Here is a 22,296-nt window from a genome sequence, read left to right as displayed (position 1 = left end):
GAGAGTGAGGAGGAGACCGGGGAGAGAAAGAAAGAGAGAGAAAAGAGAGATGCAAAGACAGAGGAAGGAGAGAGAAGAGGGAGCCTGAGGAGAGAGAATGTGTGAGGGGGGAAGAGAGGGAGGAGAGAGGGAGAGACAGAAGAGAGCGGGAAGAGGAAAGAGATGGAGGAGAAGAGGATGAGGGAAGAGGCAGAGGAGAGAGAAGGGGAGAGGGGAGAAGAGAGAGGAGACAGAGGAGAGAGAGAGAGAGACAGAAATAGAGAAAGGAGAGCTACAAAGAGAGAGGAAGGAGAGAGAGAGTGTGAGAGGGGAAAGAGAGGGAGGAGAGAAGAGGGAGAGACAGAGGAGAGCGGGAAGAGGAAAGAGACGGAAGAGAGAAGGATGAGGGAAGAGGCAGAGGAGAGAGGAGGGGAGAGGGAAGAGGAAAGAGACAGAGAGAGAAAGAATTCAGCACAGGGTGGAAACAAGGATTCTAACTCCCCACACTCGGGGCCGCCGGCCGTCTTCCCCAACTCCTCCTCGCCACGACCCGGCTAGACGGACGGAGGTCGGAAGGAGCGGGAGGGGAGCGGAGCCCCACGGGGCGGACACGGACACGGAGGGGAGTCGAGGTCCGGCCCCCGGGGGCGTCGGGGGCCGCCGGGGGAGGCCGGCCCGGCCTCGGCGGGGCCGGGGGCCTAGTACACCTGGAAGTGGGCGGAGGTGGTGCCGTCCTTCCAGCAGCGCAGGGTCTCCACGGCGACCGAGCGGCACAGCGGGCACGTCCTCTCGCGGTCGAACCACAGGCAGAGGCATTCCTCGCAGAACACGTGCTGGCCGGGGAGGGCCAAGGGTCCGGGCGGGCGGGCGGGAGGGCGGGCGGACGGGGACGGGCGGACAGACGGAGACAGACGGACAGGCCCGTCAGGCCCCGCCAGCCGCCGGCTTCACCGGGGCGGGAAGGGCCGAGGGCTCGGCTCGGACGGGCCCGGGACACGCACCCGCTCCGGGGGGGGGGGCTGTCCGCCCTAACCCGGTGACGGGCGGCTCCTCGTAGGCAGGGAACCGCCCGTTTCTTTATTCTCTGCCTCGCGATCGATCGCCTAGTACAGTGCAGTGCACGACGCAGTGAGAAGCAGCCCGGCTCAGTGGAAAGAGCACGGGCTTGGGAGACAGAGGGCATGGGTTCGACTCCCGGCTCGGCCACCTGTCGGCTGCGTGACCGTGGGCGAGTCACTTCGCTTCTCTGGGCCTCAGTTCCCTCATCCGTAAAATGGGGATTGACTGTGCGCCTCACGTGGGACGACCCGATGACCCCGTATCTCCCCCAGCGCTTACAACGGTGCTCTGCACATAGCGAGCGCTTAACAAATACCGGCATTATTAAGTGGGTGCTCGGTAAGTACCACTGCGATCGGTACTGCTGCGGCTGCCGTGACAACTGCCGTTTCCGCTACCGTTGCTCCGGAGAAGCGGCGCGGCTTTAGAGGACAGAGCCCGGGCTTGGGAGTCAGAGGTCGTGGGTTCGAATCCCGGCTCCGCCACTTGTCAGCTGCGTGACTTTGGGCAAGTCACCTAACCTCTCTGGGCCTCAGTTCCCTCATCTGGAAAACGGGGATGAAGACTGTGACCCCACGTGGGGCAACCTGATCACCTTGTATCTACCCCGGTGCTTAGAACAGTGCCGGGCACATAGAAAGCGCTTAACAAATACCTTCGGTATTATTATTATTAAAAGATAGGGTCTGGGCCCGGGAGTCAGACGGACCTGGGTTCTAATCCCGGTTCCACCCCTTGATTGCTGGGTGACCTCGGGCAAGTCACCTAACTTCTCCGAGCCTCACTCTCCTCATCTGGAAAATGGGGATCAAGAGTGTGAGCCTCTTGTGGGACAGGGACCGCGTCCGACCCGATTAACTTGTATCTCCCCGCAACGCTTAGAACAGTCCTTGGCACAGAGTAAGTAATACCGTGACTATTAGTATTATGATTATCATTTTTCTGCTACTACTATTAATAATAAACAATAACTGCGGCATTTGTAAAGCGCTTACTGTGTGCCAAGCACCGTTCTAAGCGCCGGGGTTGAGACAAGGTGATGAGGTTGCCCTCCGCGGGGCTGACGGCCTTCATGCCCGTTTTCCAGATGAGGTCACGCAGAGACGCGACGTGACTTGCCCGCGGTCGCACAGCCGACGAGTGGCGGAGCCGGGATTAGAACCCATGACCTCCGCCTCCCACTGCTACTGCTATAACTAGTGCACACTAGTACTTTCCAAGCGCTCAGTACAGTGCTCGACACACAGCAAGCGCTCAATAAATACGACCGAATGAGAGTTACCACTATGACTCTTCTTCCTGTTACTACTGCGCTCACTCCCATTATTAGCCCCCTCTAGACTGGCAGCCCGCTGTGGGCAGGGATTGTCTCTCTTTTTGGCTCTGTTGTCCTTTCCAAGCGCTCAGTACGGTGCTCTGCACACAGTAAGCGCTCAATAAATGTGACTGAAGGAACGGATACTGCCGCTAATGATAATACTGCAACTATTATTACTTCTCATAACAATTCCCACGTCTCAGACTGCAACTACTGCTAACGGAGAAGCGGCGCGGCTCGGCGGCGGGAGCCGGGGCTTGGGAGTCAGAGGATGTGGGTTCCGATCCCGACTCCGCCGCTTATCCGCTGTGTGACCTTGGGGCAGCCACTTCCCCTCCTTCCGCCTCAGTTACCTCCTCTGTAAAATGGGGATGAAGACTGTGAGCCCCACGTGGGACAACCTGATCACCTTGCATCTATACTCCAGCGCTTAGTGCCTGGCACAGAGTAAGCGCTTAGCAAATATCACCATTATTACTGTTATTAATAACGATAACAAGAATAATGACGTTGGTGTCTGTTAAGCGCTGACTACGTGCAGAGCACCGTTTTAAGCGCTGGGGGAGACACGGGGGAATCGGGTCGTCCCACGTGAGGCTCACGGTCTCACTCCCCATTTGACAGATGAGGTCACTGGGGCGCAGAGAAGCGAAGCGACTCGCCCACAGTCACACAGCTGACGGGCGGCAGAGCCGGGAGTCGAACCCATGACCTCTGTCTCCCAAGCCCGGGCCCTTTCTACCGAGCCACTTATGAATAACGCTCCTACTATCGCTAATCCTACTACTATCTCTATCACCTTCTGCCACTGGTTCCGTGACAACGACTACAACCTCCAGCGGAAGCTGGGCGGCCTCACGCGAAGAGCCCGGGGCCGGGAATCCGGAGCCCCGGGTTCGAATCCCGGCTCGGTCGCTTGCCCGCCGGGTGACCTCGAGCAAGTCGGTCAGCTCCCCTGTCCCTCAGTTTTCTCACCTGTAAAAGGGGATACCCGTCCCCCCCCGCCTCTTAGACCGGGAGCCCCGTGCGGGACGTCTCTGTCCCACCTCACCGTCCCGTGTCTACCCCAGCGCTTAGCACAGGACTCGGCACCCGGTGAGGGCTTAACAGATATCGGTGCTACCGTTACCGTAGCACACTGGGGAGGAAGGGGAGGGACTCGACGGGAACGTCCTCGGGCCGGCAGCCCGGGGGGCCTTCTACACCCAGCTTCCGGGCTCATGCCCCGTCTTCCCCGTTCCGCCCCCGAGCCCGGGGTTCCGGCCGGGGGAGCCCTTACCTGGCACAGGAGGATCAGAGGTTCCCGAAACTCAGCCTGGCAGATGGCACAGATGTCCCCGGCTTCACTGCACTGCTGACTGGTGGCTCGGACCCCGTAGCTCTGTTTGAAGAGAAGGACGCGCGCCCAAACGCGCGTGCGCAAACAGCTCCTTCAGCCGGTTCCACGGCCCGGCCCCCTGCTTCTGCCAAGGCGAAGGCCCAAACCCCCCCCCCCCCCCCACCCGGGACAGAGGCAGCGTGGCCTAGTGGATAGTGCCCGGGTCCGGGGGGGGGGGGGGGTCGGGAGGACCTGCGTTCTAATCCCCTCTCCGGCCCTTGTCTGCTGTGTGACCTCAGGCGAGTCACTTCACTTCTCTGGGCCTCCCCCACCTGGAAAATGGGGATTAAGCCAGCGGGTCCCGTGGGACAGGGACTGGGTCCGACCCCATTTGGTTCAGTACGGCGCCCGGAACGTAGTAAGCGCTTAACAAGGGCGGGTCCCTTCTCCGGGCCTCGGTCGCCTCGAGAGATAGGATCGCGTGAACGAATGACACCGAGGTCCAATATTACATAAGAGAGTTGGCAGACACGTCACACAGCCCTCTAGACGGAGAAGCGGCGCGGCTCAGTGGAAAGAGCCCGGGCTTGGGAGTCAGAGGTCATGGGTTCGAATCCCGGCTCCGCCGCCCGTCAGCTGGGCGGCTGTGGGCGAGTCACTTAACTTCTCGGGGCCTCAGTGACCTCATCCGGAAAATGGGGATTAAGACCGTGAGCCCCACGTGGGACGACCCGATCCCCCTGCGTCTCCCCCAGCGCTTAGAACGGTGCTCTGCACACAGTAAGCGCTTAACAGACACCAACATTATTATTAGGCTGTGAGCTCGTTGCGGGCAGGGAACGCGTCTGTCTGTGGTTGTACTGTCCTCCCCCGAGCACTCAGAACAGTGCTCTGCACACAGTGAACGCTCAATAAGTGAATAGATGAAAGCCCGGGTCCACGGGTCACCCTCGGCCTGACGCGGTGGATCCAGCGCTTAGAACGGTACCGGGCACGTAGTAAGCGTTTAACCAATACCATCGTCGTCATCATCACTATAGAGCACAGGCCTGGGGGTCTGAAGGTCGGGGTTCCGCTCCCGGCTCTGCCGCTTGTCTGCTGTGTGACCCGGGGCAAGTCACTTCCCTTCTCCGGGCCTCAGCGGCCTCATCTATCAGATGGGGACGGAGGCCGTGAGCCCCACGTGGGACGGGGACCGCGTCCAACCCCCTTTGCTCGTATCCACCCCAGCCCTTAGAACGGTGCCTGGCACACAGTGAGCGCTTAACAAATAGGAGAATTATCATTATTTGCTCCGGCCTCCTCCTTGGACCTTCCCCGAGGGGCCGGGCCGACCCGACCCACCTGAGGGGTGCAGAGAAACTTCAGCGCCTTCCTCACGCTCCCCACGCGGCCGCAGATGTCGAACGACTGAAAGGAAGGAAGCGGGTGTCGGGGCCGCGCTCGCCGCGATGAGGAGATGCCCCGAGGGCCCCGGATCGGAAAACCGGGGCTGCGGGGACTGGCGGGGGGGGGGTCAAGGGAAGACCCGACCAGGAGTCACAGTGTGCAACGCTCTACCCTCTAGTACCTGGAAGGGGGGATGCTCCGGGGGGAAGCCGGGGGGAACCTTCGAACTCCCTCTCCGCCCCGGAAGAGGCATGGCCTAGTGGAAACTACCCGCGCCTGGGACTCGGAGGACCGGGGTCCTAATCCCGGCTCCGCTTCTCGCCCGCTGGGTGACCTTGGGCAAGTCGCTTCACTCCTCCGGGCCTGTTCTTTCATCTGTAAAATGGGAATTCCGCACCCTCTAGAACGGGAGTCCCACGGGAACAGGGACCGTGTTCAATGTGATATATGACCTCGGGGAAGCCACTTCTCTGTGCCCGTTAGCTCACCCGTGAAATGGGGATGAAGACTGTGAGCCCCACGTGGAACAACCCGATGACCTTCTATCTACCGAGCGCTCAGAACAGTGCTTGGCACATAATAAGCGCTTAACAATACCATCATTATTATTACTGTCATCATAACCCGGAACCCATGCCAGGGCTCAGTCCAGAGCCTGGTACTTAGGGCGCCCTTAACAAATTCCGCAAGGAGTCCTACTGTTAGGAGCCAGAATTCCTACCGGTTTCCCCTTACGTCAAATGGGGATAATGACCCCGGACTCTCCCTTACGGCGATGGGGTGAAGATAAACCTCCCCGTTCGGGATGTGGTCTGGGAATTACGGTAGCTACCCACTGGGGTGGGGGGCGGGGGGCAAAGGATCGGCTTCCACTTTTGCTGCCGGTGGACGCCCTCCCCTCGCCCGGGCTGTGGAGAACGATGAGGGCACCTCTTCTCCGCCCACCCCCGCAGGCCACGCGCCCGGCCCCTCACCTCGCCCACGCTGTGGAGAACAAGGAGGGTGCCCCCGGCCTCCTTCCATCCCCTCCCCGGCCCCTCAACTTGCCCGAGGACGACGGGGGCACCGCTCCTCCCCCCACCCGCCGGGCCGTGGAGAACGACGAAAGACGCCCCCCGGCCCCGCCCCCCGCCCTCCGCCTTGCCCAGCCTGTGGAGAATGACCGGGGCCCCGTCTCCCCTCCCCGCCCGGGTCCACCCCGGCCCCCTCGCCTCGCCCAGGGCCCCCCTCACCTTACAGAGACCGTAGAGGACGATGAGGACGCCCCCCAAGAAGTAGCTGCCGGAAGGGCCGTCTCCCAGGATGTATCTGTACCACAGCTGGATGGGCACGAGGGAACGCAGCAGCTGGCTCAGCTCTTCGATCACCAGGTAGAACTTGCCCTGCCGGCCCGTGGCGGGGAGGGGGGGAGAATGAGCCGCACTGCGCACCCGGGGGAGGGGGCGGGGGGCTTTTGGGGGGCCGGGGCCCGCAACTGCCCATCCACCTCCGCATCAGAACCAGCGGCTTCAAAGCGCTTCACCCATTCCTTCCGTCGTACTTACGGAGCGCCTACCGGGCGCACAGCGCTATACCAAGCGTTTGGAAGCACGGGACGGCAATAAACAGACGCATTCCCCGCCCCGCTCCTACGTCACCTCCCTGCTTTCCTACTCGAACCCAGCCCGCACGCTCCAGTCCTCTAATAATAATAAAGATGGTATTTGTTAAGCGCTTACTACGTGCCAAGCACCGCTCTAAGCGCCGGGGGGGGAGGGGGGGGGGGATACAAGGTAATCGGGTTGTCCCACGCGGGGCTCCCGGTCTCCGTCCCCATTTTCCAGACGAGGTCACTGAGGCCCAGAGCAGTGAAGTGACTTGGCCGAAGTCACACGGCCGACAAGCGGCGGAGCGGGGATTAGAACCCACGACCTGCGACTCCCGAGCCCGGGCTCTTGCCACTGAGCCGCGCTGCTCCTCTGTGCCAACCTACCCACCGTAGCCCCGTCTCATCTCGATCCCCCCGTGTGGGACTGGGACTGTGCCCCTCCCGATCTGGCCGTATCCTCCCCAGCGCTTAGTACTGTACCTGGCGCGTAGTAAGCGCCCAACAAATACCACGATTATTATCATCATCGTCTCTGTCGCCGCTGACCTCTGGCCCACGCCCCGCCTGCGGCCCGGAACGCCCTCCCTCCTGGTAGCCGACAGTCGATGACCCTCCGCTCCTTCGAAGCCTTAATAAAAGCCCATCTCCTCCAAGAGGGCTTCCCTGACTGAACCCTCTTCCGTACGGTCCTCGCACCCCTTATCTGCACCCTGTATTCATTCATTCGATAGTATCTATTGAGCGCTTACTAGGTGCAGAGCACCGCACCAAGCGCTTGGAATGGACAAGTGGGCGACAGATAGAGACGGTCCCTGCCCGCTGACGGGCGCACGGTCTAATCGACCGTATTCACCTTTATTCACCCCTCTTCCAGTCCCGCAGGACTTAGGTGCCTAGCCCTTCTAGTGAGCAGCAATTTAGTGGGAGACAGCGTGGCTCGGCGGAAAGAGCCCGGGCTTGGGAGTCAGAGGTCATGGGTTCGAATCCCGGCTCGGCCCCTTGTCAGCTGTGTGACGCTGGGCGAGTCACTTCGCTTCTCTGGGCCTCAGTTCTCTCATCTGGAAAATGCGGATTAACTGTGAGCCCCACGGGGGACGGCCCGATGACCCCGTGCTCCCCCAGCGCTTAGAACGGTGCTCTGCACATAGTAAGCGCTTAATAAATACCAACGTTATTATCATCATTAGCCCTAATTTATTTATTCACATTAATGCCTTTCTCCCCCTCTAAACCGCAGGGTCTACGTGAGCAGGGGGCATATCTAGTAACTCTGTTGCATCGCACTCTCCCAAGCGCTCAGTACAGTGAGAAGCAGCATGGCGCAGTGGAGAGAGCACGGGTTTGGAAGTCAGAAGGTCCTGGGTTCTAATTCCGGCTCTGCCACTCGTCCGCCGAACGACCCCGAGCGAGTCACTTCTCCGGGCCTCGGTTAGCTCATCTGTAAAATGGGGATTGAGCCCGCGAGCCCCATATGGGCCCGGGTCGATATCCGAGTCCTGTCTGCGTCCGCCTCAGCGCTTAGTACAGTGCCTGGCGTAGGGTAACCACTCAACAAGTACCTCCAATTTTCATTATCGTTATTATTACAAGTTAATTAGCTTGGACACCACAGTCCCTATCCCAAGCGGGGCTCACAGTCTAAGTGAGTTATTCCAAGCGCTTAGTACAGTGCTTTGCACCTAGTAAGCGCTCGATAAATACTGTCGAATGAAGGCAGGGAACGGGCCGACCAACTCCGTTCCTTGTACTCTCCCAAGCGCTCCGTACGGCGCTCTGCATCCCGGCGTAAATACGAGATGGTCGGGTCCCACACGGGGCTCACGGTCTGAGTAGGAGGGAGAACAGGGATGGAATCTCCATTTTGCAGATGAGGGAGACGAGGCCCAGAGAAGTGAAGCGGCTCGCCCGGGGTCACACGGCAGACGAGGGGCCGAGCCGGGATCAGAACTCGGGTCCGTCCGACTCCCAGGCCTGTGCTCTAGGCCACGCCGCTTCCCACTGGCTACGCTGCAGGGGTCGCGACTAAGCGCCGGTCTAGACATAAGACAATCAGGTCGGACCCAGTCTTTGCCTCGGATGGGGATTCGGTCATTCATTCAATCGCATTTACTGAGCGCTCACCGTGTGCAGAGCACCGTATCGAGCGCTTGGAAAGTATAATTCGGCAACAGTTGAGAGGCAATCCCTACCCGGGCAACGACGGGCTCACAGTCTTGAAGGGGAGAGACGGACAGCAAAACGAGTAGACGGGCGTGGATCGCGTCGATGTAAATAAATAGAATTATAGATACAAGCAGACAGGCACCGATAGCGTCGATATAAATAAAGAGAATTACGGATATAAGTAAGGGGATTTAAGTGAGAGGGAGGAGGATCCAATCCCCATTTTACCAAGGAGGATTTACAAAAGAGGATTTAATCCCCACTCTACAAGGAGGAAACCGAGGCTCAGAGAAGCGAAGTGACTCGCCCGAGGTCGCACAGGGGAGGAGCGGCGGAGCCAGAATCAGAACCCAGGTCTTCCGACTCCCAGGCCCCGGCTCTATCCACCTCCCCGTAGGCAGTACGCGCTCTTCAAATGACGGCAGTGCGTACGAAACACTTCGGTAAAGAACCATAATTTCCGCACGTATATTACTGGCTCCCTCTCCCCCTCTTGACCGTAAGCTCTCCGAGGGCAGGGCACGTGTCTCTGCACGCAGTGAGGGCTCAGTAAACACCGCCGATCGATGGAGTCCAAAACCCTGCTTGAAATTTCCTGGCTTGGCTTTCTGAGAACAGGATCGATAATGTGGGCATCGGTTGGGCGCTTACGACGTTCAGGGCGCCGTTCTGAGGGCTGGGGGAGGTCCAGGGTCATCAGGTCGTCCCACGGGAGGCTCACGGCTAATCCCCACTTGACAGATGAGGTCGCCGAGGCCCAGAGAAGCGAGGTGCCTCGCCCACGGTCCCCCGGCCGACGGGTGGCAGAGTGGGATTCGAACCCATGACCTCCGACTCCCAAGCCCGGGCTCTTTCCACTGGGCCGCGCCGCTTCTCAGTTGACACGAAGGTTGGGTGGCGAAGGACCTTATTTACTTCCTCCTCAGCCCTCAGCTTTAGACGTGGGTTCGATCCTTCATTTGCAACTGCTTGGGGAAGGGGTTTACGTCTGTCTATCCCGCTACGGATCTTCGGGCAAGTCGCTTGACTTCTCGGTGCCTCACTTTCCTCATCTGGAAAATGGGGATGAAGACTGCGAGCCCCACGCGGGCCAACCTGATGACGCCGTATCTCCCCGAGCGCTTAGGACGGTGCTCGGCACATAGTGAGCGCTTAACAAATACCAACATCGTCATGGTATGATAACGTAGATAATACCTTGGTAGAGAAGCAGCGCGGCTCAGTGGAAAGAGCCCGGGCTTGCGAGTCGGAGGTCACGGGTTCGAATGCCGGCCCTGCTACCTGTCAGCTGTGTGACCGTGGGCAAGTCACTTCACTTCTCTGGGCCTCAGTTCCCTCATCTGTAAAATGGGGATTAACTGTGAGCCTCACGTGGGACGACCTCATTACCCTGTAATAATAATAATAATAACAATAATAACGTTGGTATTTGTTAAGCGCTTATTACGTGCAGAGCACTGTCCTAAGCGCTGGGGTAGATACAGGATGGTCAGGTCGTCCCACGTGAGGCTCACAGCTAATCCCCATTTTACAGATGAGGGGACTGAGGCACAGAGAAGTTGAGTGACTTGCCGACAGTCACACAGCTACGTGGCAGAGCCGGTAGTCGAACCCATGACCTCTGACTCCCAAGCCCAGGCTCCTTCCACTGAGCCACGCTGTGTAGCTCCCCCAGCGCTTAGAACAGTGCTCAGCACATAGTAAGCACTTAACAAATACCAACATTATTATTATCATTATCATCATTATGATTATTATGGGCGCAGGTTCTCTGTGAGGAGGGAACGTGGAACGTCTTTATTCTGCACCGAGCATCTAGTGCCGTGCGGTGGACCCCGTGGGCGCTCAATAAACGCTATTTCTACGAACCCTGCTTCACCCTCTCACTACTACTGCGCCTTTAGCTGTGACAACTATCGCCACTGCCGCGAAGCGGCGTGGTTTAGCGGCAGGAGCCCGGGCCGAGGGTCGGAGGTCGTGGGTTCTAATCCCGGCTCCGCCGCTTGTCTGCTGTGTGACTCCGGGCGAGTCGCTTCGCTTCTCTGGGCCTCGGTGATCTCATACGTAAAATGGGATGAAGGCTGTGAGCCCCACGGGGGACAGTCTGATTGGCCGGTATCTACCCCAGCGCCTAGAAGAGCGCTCGGCACAGAGCAGGCGCTTAGCCGATACCGTCACTATTATTACCGTCTGCTGTGTGACCCTGGACAAGTCACTTCACTTCTCTGGGCCTCAGCGACCTCATCTGGAAGATGAGGATTGAGCCCCACGTGGGACAAGCTGATCACCTGAGAAGCAGCGGTGACTTAGTGGCCAGAGCCCAGAGCTGGGAGGCAGAGGACTCGGGTTCTAATCCCGGCCCCGCCTCTTAATGATGGTGGTATATCTGTTAAGCGCTTACTATGTGCAAAGCACCGTTCTAAGCTCCGGGGGGATACAAGGTGATCAGGTCGTCCCACGTGGGGCTCACGGTTTCAATCCCCACTTGACAGGTGAGGGAACTGAGGCCCAGAGAAGTGAAGCGACTTGCCCAGAGTCACTCAGCTGGCAAGCGGCGGGGCCGGGATTCGAACCTCTTGCCTGCTGCGTGACCCCGGGCAAGCCGCTTCACTTCTCTGGGCCTCAGCGGGACAACTGCGGGACAACTTGATTACCTCCTATCTACCCCAGCACTTAACAAAACACCATCGTCATTATTATTACCCCAGCGCTTAGAACGGTGGTCGGCACATAGTAAGCGCTTAACAGGCGCCATCACCTCGCCAGAGAAGCAGCGCGGCTCGGTGGCAAGAGCCCGGGCTTGGGAGTCAGAGGTCACGGGTTCGAATCCCGGCGCCGCCGCTCGTCAGCTGGGTGACCGCGGGCGAGTCGCTTCACTTCTCTGCGCCTCAGTGATCTCATCCGGAGAGTGGGGATGGAGACCGGGAGCCTCCCGCGGGACGACCCGATGACCCCGCGTCTCCCCCGGCGCCCAGGACGGCGCTCGGCACGTAGCGAGCGCTCAGATGCCGACGTGACTATTAACATTACGATCACGGTGATTATTACGTGCCGGGCGCCAAGCGCCGGCCCGAATGAACGACGGACGGACCCGTGTCGGGCTGCGACGGGGTAAACCGAGGGAGCCCAAACGGGCCGCCCGCCCAGGAGAGGTACCCGGAGGGTGGAGGCGGCCGTCGCCATGGGAACGGGGCATCCCGGGGCCCGTCATCCCGGGGCCCGTGGGTTAATGGCTCCGCCGGCCTTCCCCGGGGGGGGGGGGGGGTGGGGTGGGGTGGGATGGATGAGATCATCGGGCGGGTGGTCCTCCCCCTCCCGCGCCGCCGACCCTTCCCACAGACCCCTCCCCGCCCTCCCCATGATCTCACCGGCCCCCGGGGAGGCCGCCGATCGCGTCGGAGCCGTCGCGGCTTTGGCTCCCGGGCCCCCGGGGACCGACGGCGGAGGGGGCGGGGATCTTAACGCCCCGCTGGACTCCGCAGGCGCTCGATAAGTAGCCCCGAATGGGCCGAGCGGCCGGCGGGGGATTCGGCGAGTGGGTCGCTCGCGCTCACTGAGCGCTCGGGGCGCGCGGAGCTGGGGAGGAGATCACGATGGCATTTGTTAAGCGCTTACTATGTGCGGAGCGCTGTCCTAAGCACTGGACCTAGACTTACTACGGTGCCTGGCACGTAGTTAAGGGTTTAACAAATACCATTATTAATAATAATGATAATAATAATAACGTGGGTATTTGTTAAGCGCCTACTACGTGCCGAGCACCGTTCTAAGCGCCGGAACTACAATTAGTACGGTGCCCGGCACACAGTTGAGGGCTTAACAAATACCATTATTATTATTATTATTATCAATACTAATAATAACGTGGGTATTTGTTAAGCGCCTACTAGGTGCCGAGCACCGTTCTAAGCGCCGGAACTAGAATTAGTACGGCGCCCGGCACACAGGTGAGCGCTTAACAAACACCGTTATTATTGACAATAATGATAACGTTGGTATTTGTTAAGCGCCTACTATGTGCCGAGCACCGTTCTACGCGCTGAAACTAGAATTAGTACGGTGCCCGGCACATAGGTGAGAGCTTAACAAATACCGTTATTATTAATAGTAACGATAATGGTATTTGTTAAGTGCTATGTGCCAGGCACTGTTCTAAGCGCTGGAACTAGACTTAGTACGGTGCCCGGCACATAGGTGAGCGCTTAACAAATACCATTATTATTAATAATAATAATAACGTCGGTATCTGTTAAGCGCTCACTATGTGCCGAGCACCGTTCCAAGCGCTGGGGGAGATCCGGGGTCATCGGGTCGTCCCACGGGAGGCTCCCGGTCTTCATCCCCATTTGACAGAGGAGGGAGCTGAGGCCCGGAGAAGCGAAGTGACTTGCCCAGGGTCACCCAGCCGACAACAACGACACAGCTGGGTGACCCTGGGCAGGTCACTTTCAGGTCTCCGGGCCTCATCTGGAAAACGGGGCTTAGGTCTGTGAGCCCCGCGTGGGCTATGGACTGATTAGCTTGATTCGCTCCTATCTCCCCCAGCGCTTAGAGCGGCGTTTAGCACGGAGTAAGCACTTAACGAAATACCATCATTATAAATCACACTGGGGGAGGGACGTAGATACCAGGCGTGTTAACGGAGACGAGAAGGGAAACGCAGACACAACGACGGCAGTCGCTGGCATTTGCTGAGAAGCAGCGCGACTCGGTGCGAAGAGGCCGGGCTGGGGAGTCAGAGGTGGTGGGTTCGAATCCCGGCCCTGCCACGTCAGCTGCGTGACTGTGGGCGAGCCGCTTCACTCCTCTGGGCCCCGGTGACCTCATCTGCCAAATGGGGATTAAGACCGTGAGCCCCACGTGGGACAACCTGATTCCCCTGTATCTCCCCCGGCGCTTAGAACGGTGCTCTGCGCATAGTAAGCGCTTAACAGATACCAACATTAATGAATTGATTAGCATTATTATTATTATCATCTCTGCTAACTGCTGGCATCCAGAAGCAACGTGGCTCAGTGGAAAAAGCCCGGGCTCGGGAGTCGGAGGTCGTGGGTTCCAATCCCGGTTCCGCCACTTGTCTTAAGTGGCGAGCCCCTTAATTTCTCTGTGCCTCAGTGACCTCATCTGGAATATGAGGGTGATGACCGGGAGCCCCACGTGGGACAACCCGATCACCTTGTATCTCCCCCAGTGCTTAGGATGGTGCCTGGCACATACTAAGCGCTTAACAAACACCAACATTGTTATTATTACCGTGCAGGTCGAGCGGATCATAACAATAAGAATAATAATGTCGGTATCTGTTAAGCGCTCACTATGCGCAGAGCACCGTTCTAGGCGCCGGGGTAGACACAGGGGAATCGGGTCGTCCCACGTGGGGCTCACGGTCTTAATCCCCATTTTCCAGACGAGGTAGGTCACTGAGGCCCAGAGCAGCGAAGTGACTCGCCCCCGGTCACACGGCTGACGGGCGGCGGAGCCGGCATTCGAACCCATGACCTCTGGCTCCAAAGCCCGGGCTCTTCCCACTGAGCCACGCCGAATCGACAGGTAAAATTAATATCACTCTAAGAAGACTAGTGGGATGTACTATGCGCTCGCTACGTGCCGAACACCATACTGAGCTCTGGAATCTGTTCGAGATAGAAGCAGCGCGGCCTAGCGGCAAGAGCACGGGCCTGGGAGTCGGAGGGCCTGGGTTCTAATCCCGCAGATCTAACCTCAGGGGGCAGGGAATGTGTCCGTTGACTGTTACATCGTACTCTCCCAAGCGCTCAGCGCACAGTAACGACAACAATAACAATTACAGTATTTGTTAAGTGCTAGGTGCCGAGCACCGTGCTAAGCGCTGGGGTAGGTACGGGTTCCTCAGGCTGGACGCGGTCCCTGTCCCACAAGGGGCTCACGCTCTCCACCCCCATCCGACAGCTGAGGCCCAGAGAAGTGAAGTGACTCACCCAAGGTCACACGGCGGACGAGTGGCGGAACCGGGATCAGAACCCAGGTCCACCTGACCTCCGGGCCCGGGCTCCGGCCACGAAGCCCCTCTGCTTCTCAGGCGGTAACCCAGGAAGCGCTCAACCAGTTCGACCGACCGTCTGAAAGGGGTGACCTTACTCACCCTTCACCCCCGCCGCCTGGGAACGTCATTCAGATCTGTCGCTCAATCAAGCGGTTGGACTCATTAAGCGTCTGAAGCACCGGGGGTGTAATGATCAAAGTAATGACGACGGCATCTGTTAAGCCCCTACTATGCGCCAGGCACTGTTCTAAGCGCTGGGGCAGATCCGAGGTCGTTAGAGAAGCAGCGCGGCTCAGTGCAGAGCGCCCGGGCTCGGGAGTCAGAGGTCGTGGGTTCTAATCCCGGCTCCGCCGCTTGCCGGCTGTGTGACTTGGGGCAAGTCACTTCGCTCCTCTGGGCCTCAGTGACTTCATCTGGAAAACGGGGATGAAGGCCGTGAGCCCCACCAACGCTTAGAACAGCGCTCTGCACATAGTAAGCACTTAACAGATACCGCCATTTATCAGGTTGTCCCACGCGGCGCTCACAGTCTCATTCCCCTTTTGACAGATGAGGGAACTGAGGCCCAGAGAAGTGAAGCGACTGGCCCACGGTCGCCCGGCAGATAAGTGGCGGGGCTGGGATTAGAACCCACGACCTCTGACTCCCCAGCCCGGCCTCTGTCCCCTAAGCCTCACTGCTGCCGACAATCCAACAGAGTCGGTAGGCGTGACACTTGCCTCCGAGGACTCTGATAATGACGACGCCACTGATAACGATGGCCTTTGCAGCGTATTACGCGCCAGGCACCGTACGAAGCACTGGGGTGGATACGAGCAAATCAGGACGGAGACGGTCCCTGTCCCCCGTGGGGCTCACGGTCTTCACCCCCATCTTCCGGACGGGGGAACCGAGGCCCAGAGGAGCGAAGCCACTCGCCCGAGGTCAGCGGGCAGGCGGGTGGGGGAACCGGGAGACCCATTCCTCGGTGACGGTCCGGAGGGAACGAGAAATAAATTATAGGCGAGGCAGAGCCCAAGGATCCGGATTCTAGGCGCCGGGGGTGGAGCGGGGAGGATGGACTCGCTCGGAGGGCAGAGGTCCAAGGTCACGGAGAAGGGAGGGGGAAGAGTTTGGGAAAAGGAGAGATCTGCGGGAGGAGGTCTCTCCGACGGGCCGGGATGCCAATATTAATAACAATCTGGTATTTGTTAAGCGCTTACTCCGTGCGGAGCGCCGTTCTAAGCGCTGGGGGAGATACGGGGGCATCGGGTCGTCCCACGCGAGGCTCACGGTCTTCATCCCCATTTGACAGAGGAGGCGACTGAGGCACCGAGAGGCGAAGTGGCTCGCCCAGGGTCACCCGGCCGACGAGCGGCGGAGCCGGCATTCGAACCCATGAGCCCTGACTCCCGAGCCCGGGCTCTTTCCACGGGGCCCCGCTGCTCCTAAGGCTCTGACGGCGGGGCGGGGCGGGGGGCGGTTTAAGAAACAGCCCGGCGGAGTGGCCGGAGCACAGGTCTGGGAGGCAGAAGGTCCTGGGTTCTAATCCCGGCTCCGCCACTTGCCTGCCGGGTGACCCGGGGGCCGGTCGCTTCACTCCTCTGGGCCTCAGGTAGCTCATCCGGAAAATGGGGGGGGGGGGGGTGAAGACCGCCATTAATAATCAGCACCAGAATCACTAATGGCTTCGCTGCTCCGGTGGCCTCCTCTGGAAAACGGGGACGGAGACCGAGAGCCCCACGTGGGACGACCCGACGACCCCCGTATCTCCCCCAGCGCTCGGAACGGTGCTCGGCCCATGGTGAGCGCTTAACCAGTACCAACATCGTTATCGTTACCGTCCTCTGGCTTCTGCCAGCAGCGGGACCGGCGTGCGTCGTCGTCACCTGATCGCGGGGGCGGGAGGGAGGGGGGCCGGGATGGAGCCCCTCGGCTACTTCTATTTAAAAGCCGCCCGCAAGTCGGGCGAGAGAGACACCGGCCAAGCGGCCGCGTGAGCCCCGGGTCTGTGTAATAAACAGGTCCGAGCCGCCCGGGGGGACCGGGTGGAGGGCTAATTATAAAGATGTTGACGATTAAACGCCAAACGGCCCGGGAGCCGGGTACCCCGGGGGCCGAGACGCCTCCCGCACCTCCCCCCGGCCCCGGACGGCGCCGCCCGGGCCCTCCCCGACCCCTAGCCGCCGGACCCCCGCCCTCGATTAATAATAATAATAATAATAATAATAACAATGTTGGTATCTGTTAAGCGCTTACTACGTGCAGAGCGCCGTTCTGAGCGCTGGGGTAGACAGAGGGGAATCGGGTCGTCCCACGTGGGGCTCCCGGTCTTCATCCCCGTTTTCCAGATGAGGGAACTGAGGCCCAGAGAAGTGAAGCGACTCGCCCACGGTCACCCGGCTGACGCGTGGCGGAGCCGGGAGTCGAGCTCATGACCTCGGACTCCAAAGCCCCTGCTCTTTCCACTGAGCCGCGCTGCTTCTCGTGATCGGACCGGAATCAGATTAGACCGTAAGCCCGTCAGAGGGCAGGGTCTCTATCTGTGGCCGACTTGTCCATTCCGAGCGCTCAGTACAGTGCTCCGCACGTAGTGAGCGCTCGATAGATACTACTGAACGAATGAACGGCTTCTTCAGGGGAGCGGAGACTCGGGAACTTCACCAGGAAAGGGGATCGGGAGAGGAGGGCGGCAAGGAGGGGGGCGGGTGGAACGCCTCTTCTGGAGATAACCCTACTATAGCGTGGCTCAGTGGAAAGAGCCCGGGCTTTGGAGTCAGGGGTCATGGGTTCGAATCCCGGCTCGGCCAGTCGTCGGCTGTGGGACTGTGGGCGAGTCGCTTCACTTCTCCTTGCCTCAGTTCCCTCATCTCTAAAATGGGGACGAAGACCGCGAACCTCACGTGGGACAGCCCGATGACCCTGTATCTCCCCCAGCGCTCAGAACGGCGCTCGGCACATAGTAAGCGCTTAACAAATACCAACATTATTATTACTAATAATTATTACGGTCGTATTTGTTGAGCGCTTCCCACGTGCCGGGCACTGTACTGACCCCGGGGTGGATACGAGCTAACTGGGTCGGACACATCCCCCGGCCCGCGTGGGGCCGACGGTCTTATCTCCCACCTGTCAGATGAGGGAACTGGGCCCAGAGAATAATGATGATAATAATAACGTTGGTATCTGTTAAGCGCTTACTATGTGCAGAGCACTGTTCTAAGCCCTGGGGGAGACACAGGGTCATCGGGTCGTCCCACGTGGGGCTCGCAGTTAATCCCCACTGTACAGATGAGGTCACTGAGGCCCAGGGAAGTGAAGTGACTGGCCCACCGTCCCACAGCTGACAAGTGGCGGAGCCGGGATTCGAACCGCGATCTCTGACTCCCAAGCCCGGGCTCTTCCCACTGAGCCACGCGTGAAGTGACTCGCCCACGGTCACACACAGCCGGCTATTTTCACGCTACTGACGCCCGTCTGTTTTGTTTTGTCGTCCGTCTCCCCCTTCTAGACCGTGAGCCCGTCGTCGGGCCGGGATCGCCTCTCTCCGTTGCCGAACGGTGCTTTCCAAGCGCTCCGAGAGGTGCCCTGCGCACGGCAAGCGCTCAGTGAATAGGACTGGACGAACGGCAGCAGAGCCGGCATTCGAACCCGCGTCCTCTCTCAAGCCCGGGCTCTTGCCGCTGGGCCGTGGTCATCTCGCGCTTGGCGAGCAGGCGAGGAGAGGCAGCTGGGTCTGGGCTCCGGAGGTTTCGCTTCAGCGCCTTCTCTTCCACGGTGCCCCCCTACCAGGCGGAGACAGGGAAGCGGCACGGTCTAACGGAGGGCAGCGCGGCTCGGCGGAAAGAGCCCGGGCTTACGGGTTCGAATCCCGGCCGCGCCACTCATCAGCTGTGTGACCTCGGGCCAGTCACTTCGCTTCTCTGGGCCTCAGTTCCCTCCTCTGGGAAGTGGGGATGAAGACTGTGAGCCCCGTGTGGGACAACCCGATGACCTTGTATCTCCCTCCTCAGTGCTTAGAACGGTGCTCGGCGCATAGTAAGCGCTTAACAAATGCCATCGTCGTCATTATTATTACAGCGCCGGGGCCTGGGAACCCGAGCACCTGCCTTCCGAGAAGCGGCACGGCAGAGTGGAGAGATCCCGGGCCTGAGAGTGGGAAGGTCACGGGTTCTAATCCCCGCTCCCGCCACTCGTCTGCTGTGTGACCCAGGGCAGGTCACCTCGCTTCTCTGGGCCTCGGTTCTCTCATCTGTCAAATGGGGAATAAGACGGGGACCGAGGCTGGGCTTAGTAGAGCGCCTGGCACGGAAGAAGCGCTTAAGAAATGCCGTTACTGTTATCGTGATTATTAATAGATCATTCTTGTTGTCATTGTTAATGATAATAATCCACGCTCTACCACTTGTCAACTGGGTAACCTCGGGCAGGTCACTTCACCACTCTGTGCCTCGGTTTCCACAATGTGCAGTCGAACCCTGCTTTTCCCCCTTTCGCTCAAACTGTGAGCCCCATGAGGGGCAGGATAATAATAGTAATAGTAATAACGTTGGTATCTGTTAAGCGCTTACCATGCGCAGAGCACTCTTCCGAGCGCTGGGGGAGATACGGGGTCAGCGGGTCGTCCCACGTGAGGCTCACAGTCGATCCCCATTTTCCAGATGAGGTAACCGAGGTGCAGAGAAGTGAAGCGACTCGCCCACAGTCACACCGCTGACGAGTGGCCGAGCCGGGAGTCGAACCCATGACCTCTGACTCCGAAGCCCGGGCCCTTTCCACTGAGCCACGCTACGTCCGGCTTAACTTGCATCTACCCTAGTGCTTAGAACAGTGCTTGGTACATAACGAGCGCTTCACCGTTATTATCATTAGCACTATTTTTATCATTTCGATCGCTTTCTTCGGAGCGCTTACCGTGTGCAAAGCACTGTATTACTAATAAGAGTCATGATTACGGTTGTTAAGCACTCACTGTGTGCCAAGCACTGTCCTAAGCACTAGAGTAGACACGGGGAAATGCCGCTGTCCCACGTGGGGCTCACGCCTTTAACCCCCGTTTTACAGATGAGGGAACTGAGGCCCAGAGAAGCCAAGTGACTTGCCTAAGGTCACACGGCAGACGAGTGGCGGGGCCGGGACTGGAACCCACGACCTCTGCCGCCCAGGCCCGGGCTCTGGCCACTAAAGCCGCGCGGCTTCGCTTGGGAGACTACGATACAGCAGCAGACAGACACATTCCTACCCACGGCGAGCTCACGGCTGGCAGGCGGAGGATTAGAACCCAGGGCCTCAGAGTCCCAGGCCCCTGCCGTTTCCAGCAGGCCATGCCGCTCTCAAACCCAACCACCTCAGCTCAGGGCCTTGCCCTTCCCACTTCCCCGATGTCCAAAGGTTCCCAAGCCAGTCTCTGCTCCGCGACGGTGGAAGCTCCTTGGGGGAAGGGAACGTGTTATTTCTTTATTCTGTTCTTCCTGAGCGCCTAGTACAGCGCACCCCACCAAATGGGAGTCCAATAAGTGCCACTACCAATCCTGCCGTTACTTTTACTTCCACCACTATTACTACTATTACTAATAATGGCATTTGTTAAGCGCTTACTATGTGCCAAGCACTGTCCTAAGCACCGGGGGGGGGGGGGATACGAGGTAATCAGGTTGTCCCACACGGGGCTCACGGTCTCAACCCCCTTTTACAGATGAAGTCATTGAGGCCCAGAGAAGTGAAGTGACTCGCCCAGAGTCACCCAGCTGACAGGTGGCAGAGGCGGGATTGGAACCCATGACCTCTAGCTCCCGAGCTTGGGCTCTTTCCACCGAGCCGCGCTGCTTCTCTTCGCTGCTAGTGATAATAACAGTGGTATTTATTAAGTGTTTTCGATAATAATAATCGTGGTATTTAATAATAACGTTGGTATTTGTTAAGCGCTTACTATGTGCAGAGCACCGTTCTAAGCGCTGGGATAGACGCAGGGGAATCAGGTCGTCCCACGTGGGGCTCACGGTCTCAATCGCCATTTTACAGATGAGGTCACTGAGGCACAGAGAAGTGAAGCGACTCGCCCACGGTCACACGGCTGGCAAGCGGCAGAGCCGGGATTCGAACCCATGACCTCTGACTCCCAAGCCCGGGCTCTTTCCACTGAGCCACGCCGCTTCTCTTGCTTCCTGGGTGCCAGGCACTGTACTAAGCGCCGGGGCAGATACAAGCAAATCAGGTTAGACACAGTCCCTGTCCCACACTAGGCTCACCTTCTCAATCCCCATTTTCCAGATGAGGTCCCTGAGGCCCAGAGAAGTGAAGTGACTCGCCCAAGGTCACACAGCAGATAAGTGGCTGAGCCGGGATTAGAACCCATAACCTTCTGACTCCCAGGCCCGCGCTCTATCCATTATGCCACGCCGCTTCTCTGATGTGTCAGACACTCCGTTAAGCGCTGGGTTTTGTTCAAGGAGATCACGTCGGGGACAGTCCCTGTCCCGCACGGGCCTCGCGGTCTTAATCCCCATTTTCCAGATGAGGGAACTGAGGCCGAGAAGTGAAGCGACTTGCCCAGGGCCACCCAGCGGTCAAGCAGTGGAGCTGGGATTAGAACCCGGGCCCTCCCGACTCCCAGGCCTGGGCTCTAGCCACTACGCCGTATCCTCATAGTATCCCCACTGAATTATTGTCAGTCCCTCCCCGCTCCGGTCTGTTCCTCGCTCCGCCGCCCGGCTCATCTTCCCGCAGGAAGGCTCCGGGCCCGTCACCCCCCCTCCTCAAAACCCTCCGGCGGTTGCCCGTCGACCTCCGCGCGAAACAGAAACTCCTCACTCTGGGCTTCGAGGCCGTCGGTCCCCTCGCCCCCCCCCCCCACCTCTCCTCCCTCCTCTCTTTCCGCCGCACGCCCCGCTCCTCCGCCGCCCGCCTCCTCGCCGTCCCCCGGCCTCGCCCGTCCCGCCGTCGACCCCCGGCCCGCGTCCTCCCGCGGTCCCGGGCCGCCCTCCCTCCTCGCCTCCGCCCGACTGGCTCTCTTCCCCTCTCCGAAGCCCTCCCGAGGGCTCCCCTCCTCCGGGAGGCCTTCCCGGACCGAGCTCCCCCTTTCCCTCTGCTCCCCTTCCCCTCCCACCCTCTGCTCTTCCCCCTTCCCCTCCCCTCAGCACTGTGCTCACTTGTTATTTATTACCCTATTTATTTTGTCAGTGGGGCGTAGATCTCCTGGATTCTATTTACCTTGATGACGTGGTCTTGTTTTTGTTTCGTTCCGTTTTGCTTTGCCGTCCGTCTCCCCGGTTTGGACCCCGAGCCCGTCGTCGGGCGGGGACGGTCTCTGTCGGTGGCCGAACTGTCCACTCCAAGCGCTCAGCAAATACTACCGAATGCACCCTCGACCGCTCTCCCGCATTCGACCCCCACAACCTGTCACTAAATCCAGCCGGTTCGACCTCGACAATGTGGCTAAAATCCGTCCTTGCCTCACCAGCCCCACCGCTGCCACGTTAATC

The 22,296-nt window shown here is 59.3% G+C and overlaps 1 protein-coding gene across 1 annotated transcript in view; it reads right to left on the bottom strand.

The window, feature by feature from the left end:
- Positions 1–373: 373 nt before the first annotated feature.
- RNFT2 (ring finger protein, transmembrane 2) overlaps positions 374–22,296 on the bottom strand; it is a 42,004-nt gene continuing 20,081 nt past the window's right edge. The window contains exons 7-10 of the mRNA XM_029053391.1: positions 6,296–6,445; positions 5,019–5,084; positions 3,636–3,737; positions 374–812 (exon numbers count right to left, since the gene is read on the bottom strand). Of these exons, the coding sequence (XP_028909224.1) occupies positions 678–812; positions 3,636–3,737; positions 5,019–5,084; positions 6,296–6,445 (453 nt within the window). The 3' untranslated portion in view covers positions 374–677. The remainder of the gene's footprint in view (positions 813–3,635; positions 3,738–5,018; positions 5,085–6,295; positions 6,446–22,296) is intronic.

The sequence above is a fragment of the Ornithorhynchus anatinus genome, chromosome 2 (genome assembly GCF_004115215.2).
Source record: "Ornithorhynchus anatinus isolate Pmale09 chromosome 2, mOrnAna1.pri.v4, whole genome shotgun sequence".
Taxonomy (NCBI): Eukaryota; Metazoa; Chordata; class Mammalia; order Monotremata; family Ornithorhynchidae; genus Ornithorhynchus; species Ornithorhynchus anatinus.
Note: the sequence above shows the minus strand (reverse complement) of the source record. Positions and strands in the feature narration are given on the sequence as shown.